The 20713-nt window shown below is 45.4% G+C and overlaps 1 protein-coding gene across 2 annotated transcripts in view; it reads right to left on the reverse strand.

The window, feature by feature from the left end:
* The window catches only part of Fs(2)Ket (Importin subunit beta Fs(2)Ket), a 56514-nt gene that overhangs the window by 32216 nt on the left and 3585 nt on the right, over positions 1 to 20713 (reverse strand). For both annotated transcript variants that reach the window (XM_084593962.1, XM_084593963.1), the window contains exons 3-10: positions 18928 to 19110; positions 17188 to 17397; positions 15385 to 15552; positions 14370 to 14495; positions 12473 to 12583; positions 12100 to 12201; positions 3954 to 4125; positions 2808 to 3052 (exon numbers count right to left, since the gene is read on the reverse strand). In XM_084593962.1, the coding sequence (XP_084450088.1) occupies positions 2808 to 3052; positions 3954 to 4125; positions 12100 to 12201; positions 12473 to 12583; positions 14370 to 14495; positions 15385 to 15552; positions 17188 to 17397; positions 18928 to 19110 (1317 nt within the window). The remainder of the gene's footprint in view (positions 1 to 2807; positions 3053 to 3953; positions 4126 to 12099; positions 12202 to 12472; positions 12584 to 14369; positions 14496 to 15384; positions 15553 to 17187; positions 17398 to 18927; positions 19111 to 20713) is intronic.

The raw sequence follows: 20713 nt of genomic DNA on the forward strand, positions 1-20713 counted from the left end.
TTACAGCTTTACCCAGACTGTAATCATGCTGCACTTTCAAAATCCGCAAAAAAATAATTTGACCATCTGGGAAAGATTAAAAAAAAATTAGACCCTCAAAGGGTTAAATGTGAGCCTGACCGCAAAGGCTTCCGAGGACGACATCGTCTAGGAGGACGAGAGTGGAAACTAAGACTATGACAACGAATGAGCATTTTTGACATGACTGCAAAGGCTATGTCTATTAAAGGTACTTTTTCAAGCACTTATCTCGCGTCACGTTCGTGATTTCATTATTTCCCACTGGACAATATACAAATTCGCCCCTCGCGTTACTAAGCAGACCTTGCAGTAGCAGACTCAGCTACCTCGAAAAATCTGTCGGAATAGCTTTACTCAAAGCATGGTCCAAATATGACACGTCACCAGCGACAGATGTTCGCAGAGCTGTGTTGCACATCGATGAGTGGAATTCCAGTTTCAGTTTCAAATCGCCTTTGGTGCGGTCAGACATGCTGGCATTGCATCTGCACGTTGTGCAAAATGTTTGCCTTTTCTCGATGACACAAAGCACAGAAAATCAGAAGTACAAGATAGCAAAAGTTTCTGAAAATCTCTCTCCTTGGGCTTTGGTAGCGCCGTGACTTCAAGCACACATGCATTCTAACCTGTGCACCACACACAGCAGACAGCCATGCTAACCATAAACATACACGCAGGCCGCTATACAACAGAATGCCCGCCACAGATATTTTGACTGGCTTAATTTGACTTTGATCGGCTGCTTAGACAATGATGCCAATGATGCTAGAGCAGCCATTGATAGTTACCCTTAGCGGTGATGAGTTTTCGTACATATAAGACTGTTGGTTTATAGGGTTTAACATGCCAAAGCTGTGGAAGACTGTGCATAGGAAAGACTCGAGAAAATTCAACCATCTGGGATTTGCTATCGGGCACTGACATCGCACAGTCACACGGGCACTTTGCTTTCTGCCTCCACTGATAAGCAGCTGCCACGGTCGCGATTTGATCCCAGGTCCTTGGGTTTAGCACGGTCGAGCACCCTAACCACTAAGCTACCATGGCAGAGTATATAATACAATCATATTTCCATATGGTTTAGAATATATGACTGAAAAAACGTGAAAAACTTGCAAGGCTTCAAATTTCACTTTGAGAGGAAGCAAAGTTCGGATGATCATCAATGTTTGACGTGACCTTCGTCAAAGAAGCCAATTGCATTGTAATGTAAAGACCCAATTGGTAGCCCATAATTCACATAAAGAGTGAAAGCTCTACCTTTCCTTATAGATCCCACAGTTTTGCAGTGTTGCAGTCCACAGTGCCCACCTTAGTAGCAATGAAAAGATGCTGCTAGAAAGATAACATCATGGGATGTTTTGACTAGCGCTCCTGTGTAGGGGGAGGGGGGGGTCTTTAGGCTAAGCGAAGGAGGGCAAAATATTAGAGCCTCTTTGTGGCTTTGTCGCACATTTTATGCTCAGCGACGAAACTGCAACTCGTTTTTACAAGTTTCAGGAAAGCTTGGCTTCTGAACAATGCGAAACAAAAACATGAGCCCAAAGGAACAGGATATATTAATGTGCTGTGATAAAAAAAAGTTCAGTGCCTACTATGTTTCATTCACTCCTTGTGGCCTGTTTCTGACTTCTGATATTCAAAGCAGACATTTCGCGAGAATCACATCAACAAGATTCCACTTGTAGGGATAAATATGAATTTTCTGTTCGAATGCAACGGCCGCGCATAATTATCCCGCCACATTATGCACGCGCTGTTTGGGAGGATGATGGCACGAGGGTACTCCTGCCTCCACTGCCTTTCCCCTCGCACAACTTGACTTCCTTTACAAAGCCTGGGAGAAGCAAACTTCTCCCAAGTGCATCTTGTCTGTGGCAGACAGACACACACGTGTGCAGTTCACACGTTTCGTTAAGAGACCCAGCCACCGTGCACGACTGTCTGTTATGGGCCACGTGCTTGAAGACCACGAAGCGAATTCACAGAAAGTTCCTCTCCCCTTTCCATGTGCACTTTCCACCTTTTAGGGCTTTATTTCACCACCATACATGAGCGGGATGTTCCTTCACTAGGGCAGTTGTTCCTGAATGTTGACTGGCCATGCTGCTTCGAGTATGCAACTCTCGTTTGTCCACTATGGCCCGAAGCATCACATCGCAGACACAGCTCTAGAGTTATTAAAGAGTAGCGTCCGTAACACTGCCTTACGATATGAAAAAAGTTTTTCACATCTTTGCATTGCTCATCTTAAAAGTTTTCTAATGTTTATTAGCATACTTTTGCTGGTTTGGTTTGTGGGGTTTAACGTCCCAAAGCAACTCAGGCTATGAGAGAAGCCTAGCATACTTTTGCGATACTTTGTGTGCATACCTTTAAGATAAATATTGGATATAACAAATTGTGACTCAAAATACAACTTCATTATAATGAAGCTTGACTGTAGAACGTATGTTTCGCCCACACAGAAACACGGCGGTGACTGTATATGTTTTGCCTCCATCAAAGCGAGGCAGACATCAAAGCACTTGAATCCAGGTGGTTAAAATCATCCAGAGTCCTCCATTATGACATCCCTCATGGCCTGACCAAGCCACCTAGGGATGTTAACCCCGAGAAACCAACCACCTACAGAAGCCGGCGAGAACAACCGCAAGGGCACAAGCCAGAACATGGCTGTTGATGTACGAATTCAGGCTTTGTGTTCACATATTCAGTATTAGCCAGGAAAGACAAGTTGGCTGGCCTCGCCTGCCACTCAAAATGAGGAGTGCAACCATGCCTACCCAGCAGACGTTGGCTGCAACGCGAGGCTCAGCACCAAGCCCCTTCACCAGGGCCTGCAGCAAGGGCCCTAGATAGTTCTCAGAAACCACAGCTTCAGGAATGATCTCGCAGACACGCCCTATTGTCCAGGCCACTGTGTCCCGCACAACCACACTCTGGTCACACATGAGCTCAATGAGGGTGGGCATAGCCTGCTCCACAAGGGGCTTGAGGATGGCCGGGTCAGGTCCTTCCAGCAAGCAGCCTGAAAAGGGCACACATGCAACACAGTCTCACATTTTCAAACATCACAACTGCAAGCCAGAAATGTGTTGTAGGCGCAAAGGACGAGCACTAAAATCCACACTTTAACATTAGGCAAGCAAAAATGGGAGTGATCCAATTTAACTATTTCCCTACCGCGCTCATTGAGCATCGTTAGCCCGCTTACTGTGATTTCGCCCGCCGATTTTGAACCCTTCCGCGTTGCTCACAGACACGTAATACTATCCAATGTGTAGTCGAATAACTGAAGTTTCGATTTTATTGCTGTTTAAATTTTTCCAGCAAAGCGGCTATTTTTGAGCACACTCTGAACACACGGTAGCGTCTCAGTCGCATGCTAGAATGTCGGCATCTGCGTCGACGACGCGCGCTTCGAAACGTCGTGCATCTGACGACTACGCACTATCTATGATCGAATTTATCGATGACCCAAGCAGAAGCGACTCTGAAGATGCTGTCAATTATCGTCACAATTCGGTTCCGACCCCGCTGCCGACGAAAACCAGCCCGGAACACCGGCGGCCGCACTCCGGCCCACCACTAACGATGACTTTGCGCACAAATTTTGAACATTTCCGCGTCGCTCACGGGCACGCTACACCATCTAGCGTGTAGTCGAATAACTGAAGCTGATTTTATTGCTATTTACATTTCTTTCTGCGAGGTGGCCATTTTTGAATGCGCTCTGAACAAGCGGCAGCGCCAGAGCGTTGGAGTCACATGCGAGAAAACTACACGTATCACTGAAACTTTGCTACGATCTCCAAAAGTGCACGCTTACTTTCAAGTTAGTGCGCAGCAGTGCTGCACACAGTGTGACAAGGCGGGCAGAAAGTAGCACAAGAAATTTCAAATTTCATTTAAACTCGCCCAACACTCACCAAATGTCATGACTGCAGCATCTCTGTACCTCCAGTCCGGATGTTTGATATGCTCCCGCACAAATGGCAGGCTGTGAGCAATCATGTCATCCTCACAGCAGCTGGCCATCAGCATGAGGCAAACACCAGCCGCTTTGCACGGGTTCCAATCGTCCTCATCGTCATGCTCCTCCTTCAACCGGGGCAAAAAGAGCCAAGAAGTGGACTTGTTAAAATGCTATTCCCGACACCTGCTTTACCGTTCCACATTCAGCATATTCTGATCAGAAAACCATGCAGAGAAAGATTTGATCCCCAATTCATTAAGGAGTGCTTGTGATATGGCTGATTCTTTAAGACAGCTATGCTGCCAATGCATTCTCCAATGTAGAGTTAGCCCAGTGGGAGAACAAGATACTCTGAAGGATCAAAACCTTACTCCTTGTTGTGCAGGGCGTAAATACACACTTTTGCAGTGAAAGTTCACTTCGAACAAACCAGGCACAACAAGCAGTCATGCGCAAGCTGCTTTGCTGGCCTTCAAAAAGCTAATACAGTTGAACCCCTCTATAACGAAAGCCCTCAAGAACGAAATTCTCGCGACAACGAAAAATTCTGGCGCCCCCGGCGAACTCCCATAGGGTTCAATGCATTTGTCCCCTCTCAACAGCGAAGGGTTTTTAAAAAGCAGTCCCGCATTAACGAAAGTTTGAGGTAGTGATCTGCAACATTTTTTCGGCACATCAGCCAGTCGGGAACATAGAATGGGCGAAACTGCAGCAGCACACTCATCCGACAAGTCGAGCCCGTTCATTTCACCTGCCAACAAGCACCGGCGCAACCTTTTTTGTTTACTTTCGGTTGGTTCGGTAATGATGATGATAGCAAAGCATATTTTTTTTTTTTTGCCCGCTGAAAGCGGCTTTTTGCTAGCCTGTCTGTTGGCCACTACGCATGTATGTGACGTTTCACGCCACGTGACGACACCGCCGGCCAACCGGGGAAGAGCAAGGAACCTCCTTTTTTTTTCTTTTCGCTAGTGCACCGACCACGCGACCACGCTATCTCGCCGATCTCGCCATCCGCCTTGTGCCGCTCGCGACTTGCCTGTGTACAGTGTTTTTTGTTTTTTTTGTTTTTTACTGTCGGAAGCATGCCGCCTCCTGTAAAGAAGCGCAAGTTTTTGACGCTGCAGGAAAAGGCTGCAATTATCGCCGAAGCTGAAAAAGGCAGGAAGAAGACTGATATTGCGGAGGAGTTCGGTATCCCATGCAGCTCGCTTTCTACGATTCTGAAATCAAGGAATGGCATCATGGCAGCACTCCAGAACGGCGCGCGCGCTCAGAACAAGACTTTGGCAGCGCCGGTCTACGAAGACGTGGACAAAGCCGTATTTCAGTGGTTCCTGGACAAGAGAGCAAACAAGGTGCCTTTGTCCGGAAGCCTCCTGCAGCAAAAGGCGATTGACTACGCGTGCATTCTGGGGCACGACAACTTTAAGGCGAGTGCCGGATGGCTAAGTCGATTTAAAGCGCGGCACTGCATCGTCGCCAAAGTGTTGTCGGGGGAGTGTGCGAGCGTAGACGCTGAAGCAGCATCTTCCTGGATGGAGAAAAGTTACGAAGGCATAATGGACGAGTACGAGCCCTCCGAAATTTATAATGCGGACGAAACGGGCTTCTTCTATGAAATGTTGCCTTCAAAAATGCTAGACCTGAAAGGAAAAAAATGCCATGGCGGCAAGCTGAGCAAAAAGCGGGTCACCATTCTTTTATGCTCAAACATGGATGGATCTGACAAGCGTCCCCTCCTCGTGATCGGCCGGAGCAAGACTCCACGGTGTTTTAAACGTAACCGAAAGCTTCCGGTCCAGTACACTGCAAACCAAAAAGCGTGGATGACGCGCGCAATATTCACAAGCTGGCTGGAAGCCTTTGATACGGACATGCGAAAGCAGGGAAGATCTGTCTGCCTTTTTTTGGACAACTGCAGTGCGCACTACATTGAAGACGTTGCCCTGACGAGCATCCGCTTGATTTTTTTCCCCGCGAACTGCACATCCGTTATCCAGCCTCTTGATCAGGGGGTTATCAAAAGTGTGAAGTCTGCGTACCGAAGAAGGCTCATACAGCGGATGTTGCTAAACATTGAAATGAAGCGACCGACGGAAATTGACCTCTCCATGGCGCTGGAGATGCTTGCCGGCGCGTGGATTGCTACTTCGGCCACGCTTGTCCAGAACTGCTTCAGGCACGCCGGTTTCGCAGCTGGTCAGCACGCCTTGGCAGAACCGGAAGCTGCAAGCGGTGACGATCTGCAGCCACTAACCGAAGCATGGAACGCGCTTCGCAGTGTAGATACAATGGTGCCAGAGGCTGTTGAACTGGAGGACTTTTTGTGTGCGGACGCCGACTTGATCGTGCACGAGGAATTCAGCGACGACGCTATTATCGACAGTGTGCACAAAGGAAATGAGGCGAGTGACGACGAAGATAGCGAAAACCAAGCACAAGGTAAGCAAGTAAGCTCGCGTGATGTGCTTGATGCATTCGATGTGATCCGGACTTTTCTCGGCGACCACGACGACGACGAAGCTATGCATAGCTTATCAAGCTGCGAAGCCAGAGTCGGCAAGCTCCTGCAGAGCAATGTCAAGCAGAGCAAAATAAGCGACTTTTTTAATTAAATCTTGGTTCTGGAAGGTAATGGGTGTGCTTATTTGTCCATTTTCGCGACAGCGAAATTCTCGCGACAACGAAAAGGTTTTCCTTCCCTGGCGGTTTCGTTATTGCGGGGTTCGACTGTATAACGAAGAAAAAAAATGCTGGAATTCACATGCCAAATGTACCCATAATGTTTTCTCAAGCATACGCATGTGTGTGCCAAATGTTTAAGTTCAAGGTAATTCCTCGATTTTTTTCATTCTGCTTACTTTAGATATCAAAATAGGGTACGCAGTAACAGAGCACTGAATATATGTCGAGCATTAGGTAAAGAAAATTTGACTAAAGTTTTGTGGACTTCCAGATCCATCTCAAGGCATGTACAGTGGAAACTCGCATATTACGGGTCACCTCATAGCACTGTAACACACACACACACACAAAAAAAAAAAAAAAGAACACAAAACACAAATAAGTTCTCAACAAAGAAAGGAATTGAGGCACACTTTTTTTATTTCAAAAGCACAATGAATTTTGCAAAACAGTTCACAAGCCTTCTCCAAAACATATTTCAGGGATCAAATGGATTTGTGCGTCGAAGAGCACACTTTCTGCTCCATGATCCCCCAAACAGTAAAGCCCTGCGGATTAAGACTAGGGCAATCGGACGGGTAAACATCCTCCCCTCAGAAGCCCAGAGCATTCACTTCTCAACACTCGAGCCTTCTACGCTTCGTGGACACGTGCCCAGTCGTGCTGCAGCCACCATTAAATGTTTCTTGCATTGTTCTGAGCCCAGGGAATAATGGCCCCCTCCAGGGTCAGCTCGAGTTAGGTTTGGGCGTTAATTTGGCCCCTCTTGGGACAAAAACAAGCATGGTCTTCCCAAGGCTTCAAATTGCACCCCAAACCATGATGCTCTTCGGGAAATGTTTTTTTCCACTTTCACAGTTTGCAGAGACCCGAACGGTAACAATTCTCAATGGTTTTGTGAATTACAGGCTGGTACAACTAAAACCTCCTCTGTGAACAGAATCCACTCAGGGCTTCACCACGGCACAGCTCTTCTAGGCATGTATGTCCATTTTTGTTTCCATTTAAAAACGAACATTCACAAGAGACATGCATGACTTTTGGAGTATGTGTTGTGTACACTGGAGTGTTCCGGCATGAAGTAAAGAACTGCAGACTCCTGTTCAGTGCCCAGCATACTTCTGAGATTTCAATTCATTCCTTTTGACCACGTGGGGAAGTTAGAGTACAGAGGCAACAAAAGTGAAGATTTGCCAAAAATCAACACAATTCAGCGATGATGAAAAAGTGAGTAATTCCACAAACGAAAGAAAGCAAAGACAAGACTAACAAGGACCTGAGATACAAATCTACAGATTTTAACCCTTCCGGACGTTGCTACACGATGTATGGAGCTACAGTCGAACCCCTCAATAAAGAAAGCTCCCAAGAACGAAATTCTTGCAGAAACGAAAAATCCTTGTAGCCCCGGCGAACTTTCATAGAGTTCAATGCATTTTCGCCCTCTCAACAGCAAAGAGTTTTTAAAAAGCAGCCCCGCATTAACAAAAGTTTGAGGCAGTGATCTGCAGCCTTCTTTCGGCGCATCAGCCAGTTGAGAACAGAAGTGGTAAAACTGCAGCAGCACCCTCATCCGACAAGTCAGGCCCGTTCATTTCTGTCAAGCACTGGCGCGGCCATTGCCGTTTACTTTCTGTCGGTTCGATAATGATGATGATGACAGCAATGATCTTTGTGTGTGTGTGTGTGTGTGTGTTTGCAGTGAAAGTAGAGTTTTGTTAGCCGGTATGTTGGTAATTACGCACGCACGTCATGTTTTTTGACGACACCACCGCCAGAACAACGAATCATTTTTTTCTTTTCGCTTCCACGCCAACCATGCTATCTCTCCATCTGCCTCATGCATGGTGACTTGCATGTGTCCAGTTTTTTTATTTTTTTTTTTTCTGTCAAACATGCTACCTCTTGTCAAAATGTGAAAGTTTTTGACGCTGCAAGAAAAGTTTGCAATCATCGCCGAAACTGCAGAAGGCAAAAAGAAGTCTGACATTGCAGAGGAATTCAGTATCCCGTGCAAATCACTTTCTACGATTCTGAAAGCCAAGAACAGCATCATGGTGGCACTTCAGAACGAAGCACGCACGCAGACCAAGACTGTGGCAACACCGGTCTATGAAGACGTCAACAAAGCTGTATATCAGTGGTTCCTTGACAAGAGAGCGAACAGATGCCTTTGTCTGGAAGCCTTCTGCAGCAGAAGACTATTGACTTCGCCTGCATCCTGGCGAGCACCGGATGGCTAAGCAGATTTAAATCGCATCACTACACCATCGCCAAAGTGTTGTCGGGAGTCTGCAAGCATCGACGCTGAAGCAGCATCGTCCTGAATGCAAGAAAGTTATGAAAGCATAATGGACAAAAACGAGCCCTCCGAAATTAATATTGCGGATGAAACTGGCTTTTTTTTACGAAATGTTGCGATCGAAAACGCTAGACCTGAAGGGACTAAAATGCCATGGAGGCAAGCTGAGCAAAAAGCGGGCGACAATACTTTTTTACTCAAATATGTACGGATTTGACAAGCGTCCCCTCCTCGTTATCAGCCTGAGCAAGACGCCACGGTGCTTTAAAGATAACCGAAGGCTTCTGGTCGAGTACACTGCTAACCAGAAAGCTTGGATGACGCACACAATATTCTCGAGCTGCCTGGAAGCCTTTGATGTGGATATGCAAAAGCAGGACAGATTCGTCTGCCTTTTTTAGGTTAACTGCAGTGCGCACCACATCGAAGACGATGTCCTGACGAGCGTCCGCTTGATTTTTTTCCTCCGAACTGCACGTCCATTATCCAACCTCTTGAACACGGGGTTATTTAGAGTGTGAAATCTGCGTACCATGGGAGACTCATCTGACGGATGTTGTTAAACATCAAAATGAAGGAACAAAAGGAAATTGATCTTTTATGGCGCTGGAGGTGCTTGCCACAGCGTGGACTGTTACTTCGGGCACCCTTGTCCAGAATTGCTTCAGACACGCTGGCTTCGCGGCTGGTCAGCACGCCTTGGCAGAACCAGAAGAGAGTGTTCGTGGTGACGATCTGCAGCCACTCATTGAACCATGAGACGCGCTTCGTAGTGTGGATGCAATTGTTCCAGACGCTGTTCAACTGGATGGTTTTTTGTGGGCGGATGCCAACTTGATCAGTGACAACGTTATTATCAACAGTGTGCACAAGCAAAAGCCATCTGAAAAAATGAACAAGTCCGGATTATTAGGGCCCGATAAAATGGGTCAATACTGCATAACTGATCCTTCTGCCTGCGCAGTCATGAATCCAGTATACACCACAAATCTGACCATGTATTAAGGGGGGAAGCGGGGATCAGATCGTAAAAATCGCGGAAAAAAGTAAGCTTTTGGGAATCTACAACATTATATTTATGTTGCCCTGAAATATTTCACCAAAAACAAACTAAGTACTCTAAATAAATATATTTGTCGATGGTGGCGTCGAGATGTCCGCCCCTAACCGTGAAAAAGCTGCCAAGTTCAGGACGTGACTACTCTGCTTTCCCGCCACGGAGCGCCGCCATTTCAGTATCGTTGGAAAGCCCAACTCTTCGACTCTTTGTCACAGCCCCTCCCTTCCTTCTGCGCCAGTTGGCAAGCGCATAAAAAAAGAAAATCTGCAGGACGCAGCATGAAGCAGCCAATGAATGCTGCGCCTCAATTGGCTCTGCGCCGCGTTGCAAGGCGCCTTCTCATTGGTTGACGCCGCAGCATAATGGCGGCCAGCACAGGGAGCGTCTTTGTCCACCACTGGAATGTAATTTTTTTTCTTGTGTTTCGAGCAAGGAAGAAGCGGCGATTATCGGAAGGTGGTTCTGCAAAGCCAAGCGTCCGTTCAGAACAGACAGAATACACGCCCACTGCGCTGTGCGATCTCGTGCTGAGTCGGACACCAGCCAGCGACTGTGAGAACCAAGATCTGTTGCTGTCGAGGCACGGGTGCAGCGCTACTTCACCAGTGAAGATCGACATGAGAGTGAGCGTTTCCTCGCTTTGAGCGTCTCGCCGCACACGGACGTGCCACTGAAAGTTCTTCAAGTCGCGCACCAGCCAGCAAATGTGAGACTGGCCACAATCTCTCGCCGTTGAGATGCGGGTGCAACGTTACTTTAGCCAGTGAGAATCGACACGCCAGTGAATGGCGCCGTACACAAACGTCCCGTCGCAAGTTCTTTCAACGAAGAAATGGTCTTGCAACAGTCATCGCCATCCAACTGCCGAGCATTTCAAGTCCGAGATGTGCCATAGCCGACAACCGTGAGTGAAGGCAATTCTATGCCATCGACGAGTTACGGCGCTCGCGAGCGCGCACTCACTTTCGTGGGCACACAGCGGCTGAGCCGTCGACGAGTTACGGCGCTCACTTCCTCGGACACGACGAGTTACAGCGCTCGCGGGTGCACGATCGCTTCTTCGGACTTGCCGGCAGCCGATCATCGCAGTGGCCGAATATTCACCCAGTGAACGTTGTACTGTTAAAGCTCACCTCAGAACACGATTTGTGTCTGCAGAAACGGCAAAGTGCAAGCACTGAGCGTTTGCGAACCGCTTCGCGCAGTTTCAGCAACAGAGTGCAAGTTCGCGCTGACTGACTGGCAGGAAGATACCTTTTCCACTCTTCCAGAAGAGTAGACTCCCAGTGAATTAAGAAGGTGCACAAAGCCTATCTCTTGAAAGGACAAAAGGCTAAGAAATCGCCTGCTGCCACAGACACCAAATATTACACTGCACGAACATTTTAGACAGTGCATGCCAGTTTAGAACTTTCAAGCTTGTTTTCTAAAACTTCATTTTGAGCTTATCACCTTGCTTGTGGAAAGCTCAGCATCGCAATGGGTGCATAAATTTCCCTGTTTGTCATTGCTGAAATAAGCTTTACATCAAGAGTCTCAGATTTGCCGTCTAGGCTCACCATTTTTTATTACACAGTCATTAGAGCATCATAACTTCTGAACATAATGAGAAGATGCATACTAAGTTAGGAAATGAGCAGAAAAGTTTAATAAAATGAAGGAGAATCTTTATTTAGACCATACTACTTAGTAAGTGTTGAGAACATCTGCAGACCCATAGCCCATTTTGCTTTCATGCCAGCCTTTCCACGAGCAAGCAACATGTGACCACCATATAAACAGTGAAAAAAATAAAAACTACTGAAAAACATTTTGAAACTTTATAGCTTTCTGTTTGATGCTATTTCAACCCAGCCTGCCAAATTTCATCTAAGTCAAAAGATAAAAAAATTTGCTTCAATTCCCTCATCTCCCCTTAAAGACATTGGTGGCCTTTACCATCACCCGGGTAAGCTTTGCTGAGCACACACAACTAGGTGGAAATCTGGTGTGAATACCACAGAACGAATTTGCGCATTCTGCGTAGAAACGAAAACCTGAGGGACCAACCTGTTTGGTAAGAGTCTGCACCAGGATGGGCACAAGGTACTGCAGTGCTCCTTTGGCATAGAAACGGGACGTCCTAGCTGGTGGTCGACCCTGCTCACTTGCCTGCAAAAAGAGAACAGCTCGCAATTTCAAAATGAAACACCTTTTTTGCAAAGCTGAAAACAACCACAGCCAGAAAAAAGACATTTGCCATCCCTCAGCTAAACAGAACGAGGCATCAAATACAGTTTTGACATTCAGTGTCCCTTCAAGTACTCTCAAGCAAGGAAGCTTAAAATCTGCGTTGCGTTATATGCAAGTTACAAAGTCGAAGCCTCTAAGGCCCTCTACTAAGACCAAACCATAAAGCATGCTGGCAAAACAAGGCACTCACCTCAGATGCTTCAATGGAAAGGTCCACTTCCTCTTCACAGACATTAGACCAGAATTCAATGCCTTGCAAGGCTACCTCATCAATGTCACTCTTCATTGCCTCCATGGTTATCTGCAAAATAAAAACTGGCTGCTAAAGCAAACACCAAGGGAACAGAAGCAATACAAGCATTCCTGTCCCACCCACTGAACGGATAAATAAGCAGCAGGGTACTGAAGCGTCAACCTTTAGTAATTAAAACAGGTACGGTCGCCGACAGATTTCAGACATGCTCACATTTTCGGACTACTGCATGGCTCAATCATGCGTCTCACAGGGTCGATGTATAACGACAAAAATCATTGCACATTTTTTCTGTCCAAAATCAAGCTCACTTAGAGTAGTACTGTGAATGCCAAGTAGCTGTCAGTAAAAACGTCATGAATTCAAACTCATAGATAAGAAATCTCAATAAAGCAGTTGTGATTAAACACGGCCCTTTAAACACTTTCCTGTCCGCGCCTATTCCCATTGATAGCCCGCTATCAATGGTTTCACAATTCGTATTTTCCTGCTTTCAAAGCGCTGCTTGACAGTTGCGTCATCCAGTGAGAAATAAAGGTACCTTTCTTTCAGTTTTGCTTTTGGTTTTATTTTTTCTGCTGTGCCGCGACTGTCCAGGTTTCCCCCGAGTATTTCAGTTAAAAATTCCCTGACGCGTGAAGAGGCTCAAAAGTCTAGCTGGTGAAAATAATGAGCATAGACAAATAGCTCACAACAAAAAGCTATTTATTGAAACGACACATTGAAAACTCATTTCCTCTTACTGTTTAAGGGAATATAATTTTCTCCTAAGAATTCCGGCCTCAAGCTGCGACTCGTGAAGCAAACGTCGCTTCTTCTCCAGCTCTTTAATAAGGGCAGCTGCCCTCTTTTTTTTCTTTAGAGCATCTGACACTTCTAGCTCTTTCTTCCTTCTCTGCATCTCCTCTCTGAAGGTAACGTAGGCACCGTGGACATGCTGAATCATCCTGTCCGTGATTTCTACCTTGGCAACCCCACCTGCTGCTGACACAATGTCATACACGACTCTTTGAGCCACCAGAGATTCTTCTCTCAGGTTTTCAACCAGACACTCTTTGTTTACTGAGAAACCCCTTTTTACAGCGAGAATTGCCATGGGTCAAGCACAGGATGATTTTCACAAATCGAAGTAGCTCATGGTTTTGTAAGCATAGCTCGCACCACAGAGCATCTAGCCTGTATTCATTTCTGTTCAAATGTTTCAGTTGAGCTTGTGCAGAGCCCCGAGAGCATAACTGGACATATGTACGATGGGCCCGCTCTGCTTCTAGGCTTGTCATCCAGTGATGTTCCGAAAGCGCTTCAAGGGCAAAAGTAAATCATTTAGGACCAGCCTCGCAAGTCAGCGCACAGGTCGGATTCAAGCAGGTTGCACCTCTCGTTAGCTTGTGCTTCAGTGGTGACCTCTCCATGATGTTTTGGGAACAGGCTTTCACAAAAAACCATGCAGTCCTTTAAGTCCAGAAGGGTGAGCTGTGGCAGTTCATATAGTTGCTAAGCAACTGGGATGAGGGGAAAAAAAAAAACTCTTCTTGGCTTGATGAAATTTTTTTCAGACCTATCAGTTTTTTTGTTTTTTTTAAACACTCTTCAAGCAATCCCCAACAAGCCCTAAATATTTTTCAGCAAGACCAGGCTGTTACATTCAAAACGTTTTGTTTTTAGAAAGCGGAATAAGGGCTAAAAAAGCAACGAGAGATGACAAGATGTAGACACACTCCCCTCTTCTCGTGTGAAGTAGAGCAAATACCTTGCCAGACCAGAGCAAGTGCAATGCACAGGTCCTAGCTGCAAGCTCAATGACACTGCAAAGATGCTGGCCAGGGACACTCACGGCAAAAAGGGCAGGTCCCATGTAGTGTTCCATATACTGGTAGTAGAGTGACATGATCTTCACGAGGCACTGCAATGCTGCCACTCGCACCTGTGTGTTGCTCGACTGGGTTGCCTCGCACACCACCTACATGCACCAAGCACACAGCAAACAACACTGTACATCTTCAGGCACAAGGCCACTACACTGTGCAGACACTCAACATATGCCAAAGTCAGCCCCAAATATCCCGGATTTCTCTAAAATATTGCGCACCTTTGCTTCACTGTAAGGAAAAGAGAAAACTGTAAAAAGACGCTTGATAAAGCAAAAACGCCATTACCACTGTCAACTTCCGCCTGTAGTCTGCCCCAACCGACTTCTCTGCTCTGGAAGTCTTCTCGGCCCTCTAATGTGCAGCTGTTTTGTTTTACCATTAGGTTAAATTAGTCAAGTCTGTGCTGTTCAGTCTAAGCAAGACAGATATAAAGAAAAGCATGAACAGGTAAACTGTATATTTTAAGGACTAACATGCTGCCGGCAAATAAATGTGGAAACCAAGAAGCTTGACCAAAGCAAGGCATTTCAAGGTCATAAACGACACGCTACAACAATGTGCGCCCCGTGTGCTAATACAGACATTCTCATGGCCAGTTGTGACAGACTCAGACTATGATCTAGGCCTTTCAGTGCCAATTTATGGAAAATATCAAATCCGGGCCCACCAGCCACCCAAATATTGAAGTCACTTCAAAAGAAATGAGAGGCATTCTTAATCTTAATGCCACTTTACTTGTTCATAGCCCCTCTTTTCAAAATATGCTTTCGATGGTCCCATTACAGGTAATAATTAATCTTGCAACACTGGAACAATGCTTACTACAGCACATGACAACAGTCAGTGTCTGGGCACTTTCATTGTTTACGTGCAGAAGATAAATATAATATGACATTTTAGTATAATAAAGAAACATTTCACACTGTATTTCCCCTCATTTTTATGCAGTGAAAAATAAAAAAAATTCAGCATAAATACCTGCATAATGAAATGCCTTTCAGAGTCCTTTTCGAAGTTGGCTCTGGTGAACTCGAGAGAATTGAGCAAGGCAGTTGTTGCAGCAAGCTTGACATGTTCTGATGGTTCATCCTTGCGCATTCCATGTACTATTGCAGTCAGAATGTCATTGCTCTGGCCCAACAACACCTTCAGTAAAAGAAGCAGATTCCAAACATGAACAAGGCATCCGAGTAACAAGGTTCAGTAAAACTCTGTTTTGGTAATAACAGGCTTTCAACTCATTCACTTAACCTGTAGTGTGTACCTTACCTCTAATAACCAAAGAAGGCTGTTCGACTTGTACAGTAGAATCCCACTGTTAAATTCCCAGATGTACGCTTTCATGAAGCAGTCCCACTTTAGTTTCGTAAGAAAGCCATGCAGTACAGATTTACCATTACATCAAAAATTTTTGCAGCCTTCCCACATGGTATGTCACGAATATCACCTTGCAACAGTCGAGCCCTGCTACAACAAAATATTTCCGATTCCCCGTCAGCTCGCCATACAAAGAAGTGGTACAAAATTTCTCGCCACAACGAACCATTTTTGGGGGGCGTTTCCACTTCAACGAAATTTTCGCTATGAGGAGCAGGGTTTTAAAATAAAACAACAAACCAGCATATCGCCACCAATCTTTGCCCTTTCGTAGGTCCACGCTGCTTTGTTTCACTAAAAGCTTTTCTTTCCGCTCCACTCAAGAGCCACAATCAATCCCTATCTCGCAGCATCTCCATCTGCACTAAACATGATGTAAACATTTGATGTGATCCGTAGTTGTACAAGTGCCCACGACGCTAATGCTAAAGAAAAAAAACAGAAGCAGCTGAGCAGACCAGCTAATTCGTAAATAAATGTTTTCCGCCTGTGTAGTCCAATTGATAGCGTTTTGGGCCCAATTTTGCCATATCTATTTCTTTGCATCGAGATTCAACTATAGTGCTAGTTTGCCCCCACACCAAAGTATTTACAGCTTGTGTTTAGCATGCGTAAAATGGCAACAGCACGCTGGCCGAAATGGGACTGTGCCCTTCCATCAGCACTTGACATACTGTCTATTGGCAGCCCGTGCCGATGTCAGTGCCATGCTTGCTTTCATCGTGGCACACATTTTGTTGCCCCGACAGTTCCACCGCTGCTCTGTAATGTGAGTGTCGTAGACAACCGAGGACCCAAAAACGAAAGTGCCGCAAAGTTCTCGGGCTTCTCTGTGCCGTGCGCTTTTTTTCCCCCTTTTTTTTTTTCTCTGAGACACGGGTTGCCCATTTCAAAAGACGAACACCGATTTGTGTTAACGCGGCCCACCACAATAACACTGCCGAAGCGCATGTGTGCTGCAACTTTGCTTTCTCGGTGCACACCCTATTTTCCTGGCTGCGTTCCACAGGCAACTGCTCGCGCAGATGAGGAGCCATCCATCCATAGCAAGGCATTTCAACATTCTGCGCGAGCAAAACGAAAGTGAAAGCCACAAAGCATGGCAAATTTCAAAGAAGTGTGTTGAGCTCTGACATTAATTAAATTAAAATAAAAAAAATTGAAATTAAAAAGTAGCAGACAACATACCCTATTTTCTTACATGCGGCGCGCTCAGGTATTACATTTCTTTTCCATGACCCCCTATAAATTTAACAGCAGGGCTCTGCTACTCTTCCTCTGTGTGTTAATGAGATTTCAACACAGAACCACTCAAGTATTCCCGATCCCCCCCCCCCCCCCCCCCCCCCCCCCCCCCACAATTTCTTAAAAGCGTGAACAGCTTCAAAAGTACACACTGCCCACCTCTGGCTCAATGTCTTGGCAGATGTACCCAATGGCCTCCAGCGTGGCCTCCCTGAGCATTTCTGTTGAGGCTGGATTGGTGGCATTGCTTGTGAGCACTTGTATGAGGTCCGGCCACTGCATCTGGGGCAGCTCGGCCACTGCCACGTAAGCCACACACTGCGCTGCTGAACTGGGGCGAATGGTCTCTGTGCCCAGTGCGCTCAGGATCTGCAATTGAAAGTGCCACATACTTATCAGCCACTGAGGCCTTGAAATAGCAGAATAAGAATCCTTGCATCAAATACATAGATATGAAAAAAAAAAAAAATGGCACACACTTAAGACTGCTTACAAGTGAGAATGCGAAAGCACTGAGTTACTTTGTAAAGTGTCGAGCCATGCTATATTGCATGACGCGAGTCATAATTGCAGAACATCTGTACGAACTCTACAGCTTACAGTACGCTACTAGAGGTCATGACTATATGTAATGCATGTACAGATGCCGCACCTTAAAGTACCACACTTTGTGAAGTGCCCAGTCATGCTATGTTGCATTATGACCATGGGTAATGTAGTGAGTCATGTCTTATAGGGTCACAGGATGTTGCCTTTCATCATCCACGACAATATTCCCTTCAGGCGCTGCGTCCACATATGTGGACGCAACCCAATTTTCACTATATCTTTGCGCGGAGTGCGAATTTCCGCCTTTGAATTTGGCACCCGTAACATTTGGACCAGTCCTGTCGAGTATGTGGCGCCATCTCTTATTACTACAGCGAAATGTGTTTGTAAACAGCAAGTAAAGATGGACGTAGCAGCGTTTTATGATGGGATGAATCAACAGCTTATTTTTGAATGCCTCTTTCTAAACCATATAATTTATTGTAATGAATGTGTCAATAAGGGACTGTAGATGTTGCATGCCAGATTTCACTATCTTAGACATAGAAAAAGTGCTTCAGTGGACTTTCATAGTTTCGTATCTACAAATGTGGACACGGCGTCTTAATGCCGAAATTGTTAAAGTGTCAGCGGCGCTTTGTTATTTCGTGCAAGAGCAGTATGTAATACGCTGATTTGCATTCAAGTGTCACAGTCTTGAAGGCGCAAGATATTTTCAGAGGAAGACATTTATTCATACTTAATAATTAGTTAGAAAATGCAGAAAATGTTGCAATGCTTTCATTCCTGTAGCAGCTTTGAGGTGTCATGTCCACATATATGGACACGAATAAAATATAAATATTTTTGCATAATCTTTTATATTTAAATTCTGCCTGGACTACTGAGCATGCATGGTGCAAAAAATTATATTATTTTTCCTTTCAGAAAATTTAATTGGCGCCTGAAGGGGATATGTATCCTTTTACACGCTTTATAACATCTTACACCACCCCGGCACAGTGATGTCATCAAAATTTCATGCCATGGGTGGTCGACAACAATGCCTGCTTTTGTGCTTATAGGAGATATGCTTTCGAATTAATAGCAAGCAAGCAGAGATTCTCACAATATATGACTAGACCAGCCTGTGCACAAACTGCAATGCTTGGTGACCATAAAGTTGCCACTGCATGCTCCCACAAAAGGTAACTGACCAGTGACAAATGATTGGTGACCATAAAGTTGCCACTGCATGCTCCCACAAAAGGTAACTGACCAGTGACAAATGATTCCCTCCCCCTTTTCCACAACAAGGGCTGCAAAAGGGAATCATTATGCAGATCACATGGCCCTCTGCATGCTACTCACATTGTTTTTGATGTACATGCGCGCATCCTGAGGAAAGGAGAGCCATCGCTGCTGGTACTGTGTCCTCAGCTCATTGTCCTTGGATGTGAGACTGTTCTTGATTTGGAGGCCAGCAGCCATGCGAGCAACGGGGCTGTTGCCAGCATTTTGGAGAACCTCGGAGAGTGATCGAAGGAACTCCGCCTGCGATAGAAGGGTGGACACTGTCACACACACACACTGCACTCAATATATACATACAATGACGGCCCAGCCAGGCCTTGCTAAAGGAGATCGTAAACTAAATGATCAGGTGATATCACATATGCACCATGTTATCAGGCAAGCAGAGCGACACAGTATTTCTTGATGGACAGGAGTTGAGGGAACAACTGCTGTCACGATTAAACACTGAAATACTATTGCTTTTGAGAAAGGTGCTGCTTCACACACACACTTTCACCCTTAAAACTGCAAAAGTGAGAAGGTTTGGTTTGGTTTGGGGAGTTTTATGTCCCAAAGCAATTCAGGCTACGAGACATGCCGTAGTGGAGGGCTCCGGCAATTTCGACCACCTGGGGTTCTTTAACGTGCACTGACATCACACAGTATGTGGGTGCCTTGCTTTTCGTCTCCATTGAAAAACAGCCGCCGCGGCCGGGATTTGATCCCGCATTCTTAGGCACAGTAGTCAACTCACTGTACCACCATGGCAAGGGCAAAAGTGGAATGAAAATAGGGGTGATACCTTCCAGTTATTTCTAAAAATTTTCCGGACTTTTTTCAGTACTTATTTCAAAACCAGTTTTTTTTCATTTATTGGCAAATGTAATTTGCTGTAATTTTACTGCTTTATTTCCTTTCGTGATAAAATCTGGTGTTCCAGTGCAGTGGAATGTCCTTTAAAATTTATCTTGGCTTTTTGCAATGCTAAGCTTTTGACGTACTAGTAGTTATTGCAGATGGTCATGCTTGCAGAGCAACGACCAGAAATGATCGAGCACAAAAATCAGGGCTGTAGTTATTCTTCACTACCCAAGAAGCCGAGGTCCTTGATCATTTTACACTGTACTTACGAGGTTAATCTAGTCTGAAAACTAAGTATTTAATGCAACTGAGACAATTTCCCAAGTGCTTCAGAGGGTTAAAATGCCACAAGGAAGATGCCTTGTTTTCATGTGCCAGCAACTAAACCTCATCACCATGGATATTCAAGTGGTTTTAACTGCTTTGGCACTCGTCTTGCATGCACGTTTGAAAACTTCAGCAGACCATAAATGATGCCATTAGCTAGTCCCAACAACAACAAAATTACACCCAACAAGAGTGCCCCTAACTGACTGAGATGCATCAGTTTCCATGTAACCTATTCTTCATTAGAATGATGTTTTCCACAAATTCTATTCACACCGGTTGCAAGGAAAAGAACCTTCCAATTTAGATGCACTCTTCCCAAATTTAGCATTTTATGCACCTGTACATAAGCCATGCAGCCGCCCCCTCAACATTTAATTGCCAGACTAAATCTTATGCTTAGCAGAAAAAAAAAAAAAACATTCCAGAATCTGGTTTTGCACAGAACATTAAAGCAAGGTTGCTGCCACCCGAGAACACTTTCCAAGGTTTTTATGCTACTTTGCAATGAACTGCCTCAGCCTACTTGACCAAATATATGTTGGGCACAGAGGGTTTTTTTCTTCATCCTAGAAATTAAGAACTCTTATAACTGGACATGCGTGACTTCTCGAATTAGTCTTGGTCCACGTTCTGTTAAATCCACCAGCAATATGAATGTAGCCAGATATAC

The sequence above is a fragment of the Amblyomma maculatum genome, chromosome 2 (genome assembly GCF_055883805.1).
Source record: "Amblyomma maculatum isolate TAMU_Amacu chromosome 2, ASM5588380v1, whole genome shotgun sequence".
Classification (NCBI taxonomy): Eukaryota; Metazoa; Arthropoda; class Arachnida; order Ixodida; family Ixodidae; genus Amblyomma; species Amblyomma maculatum.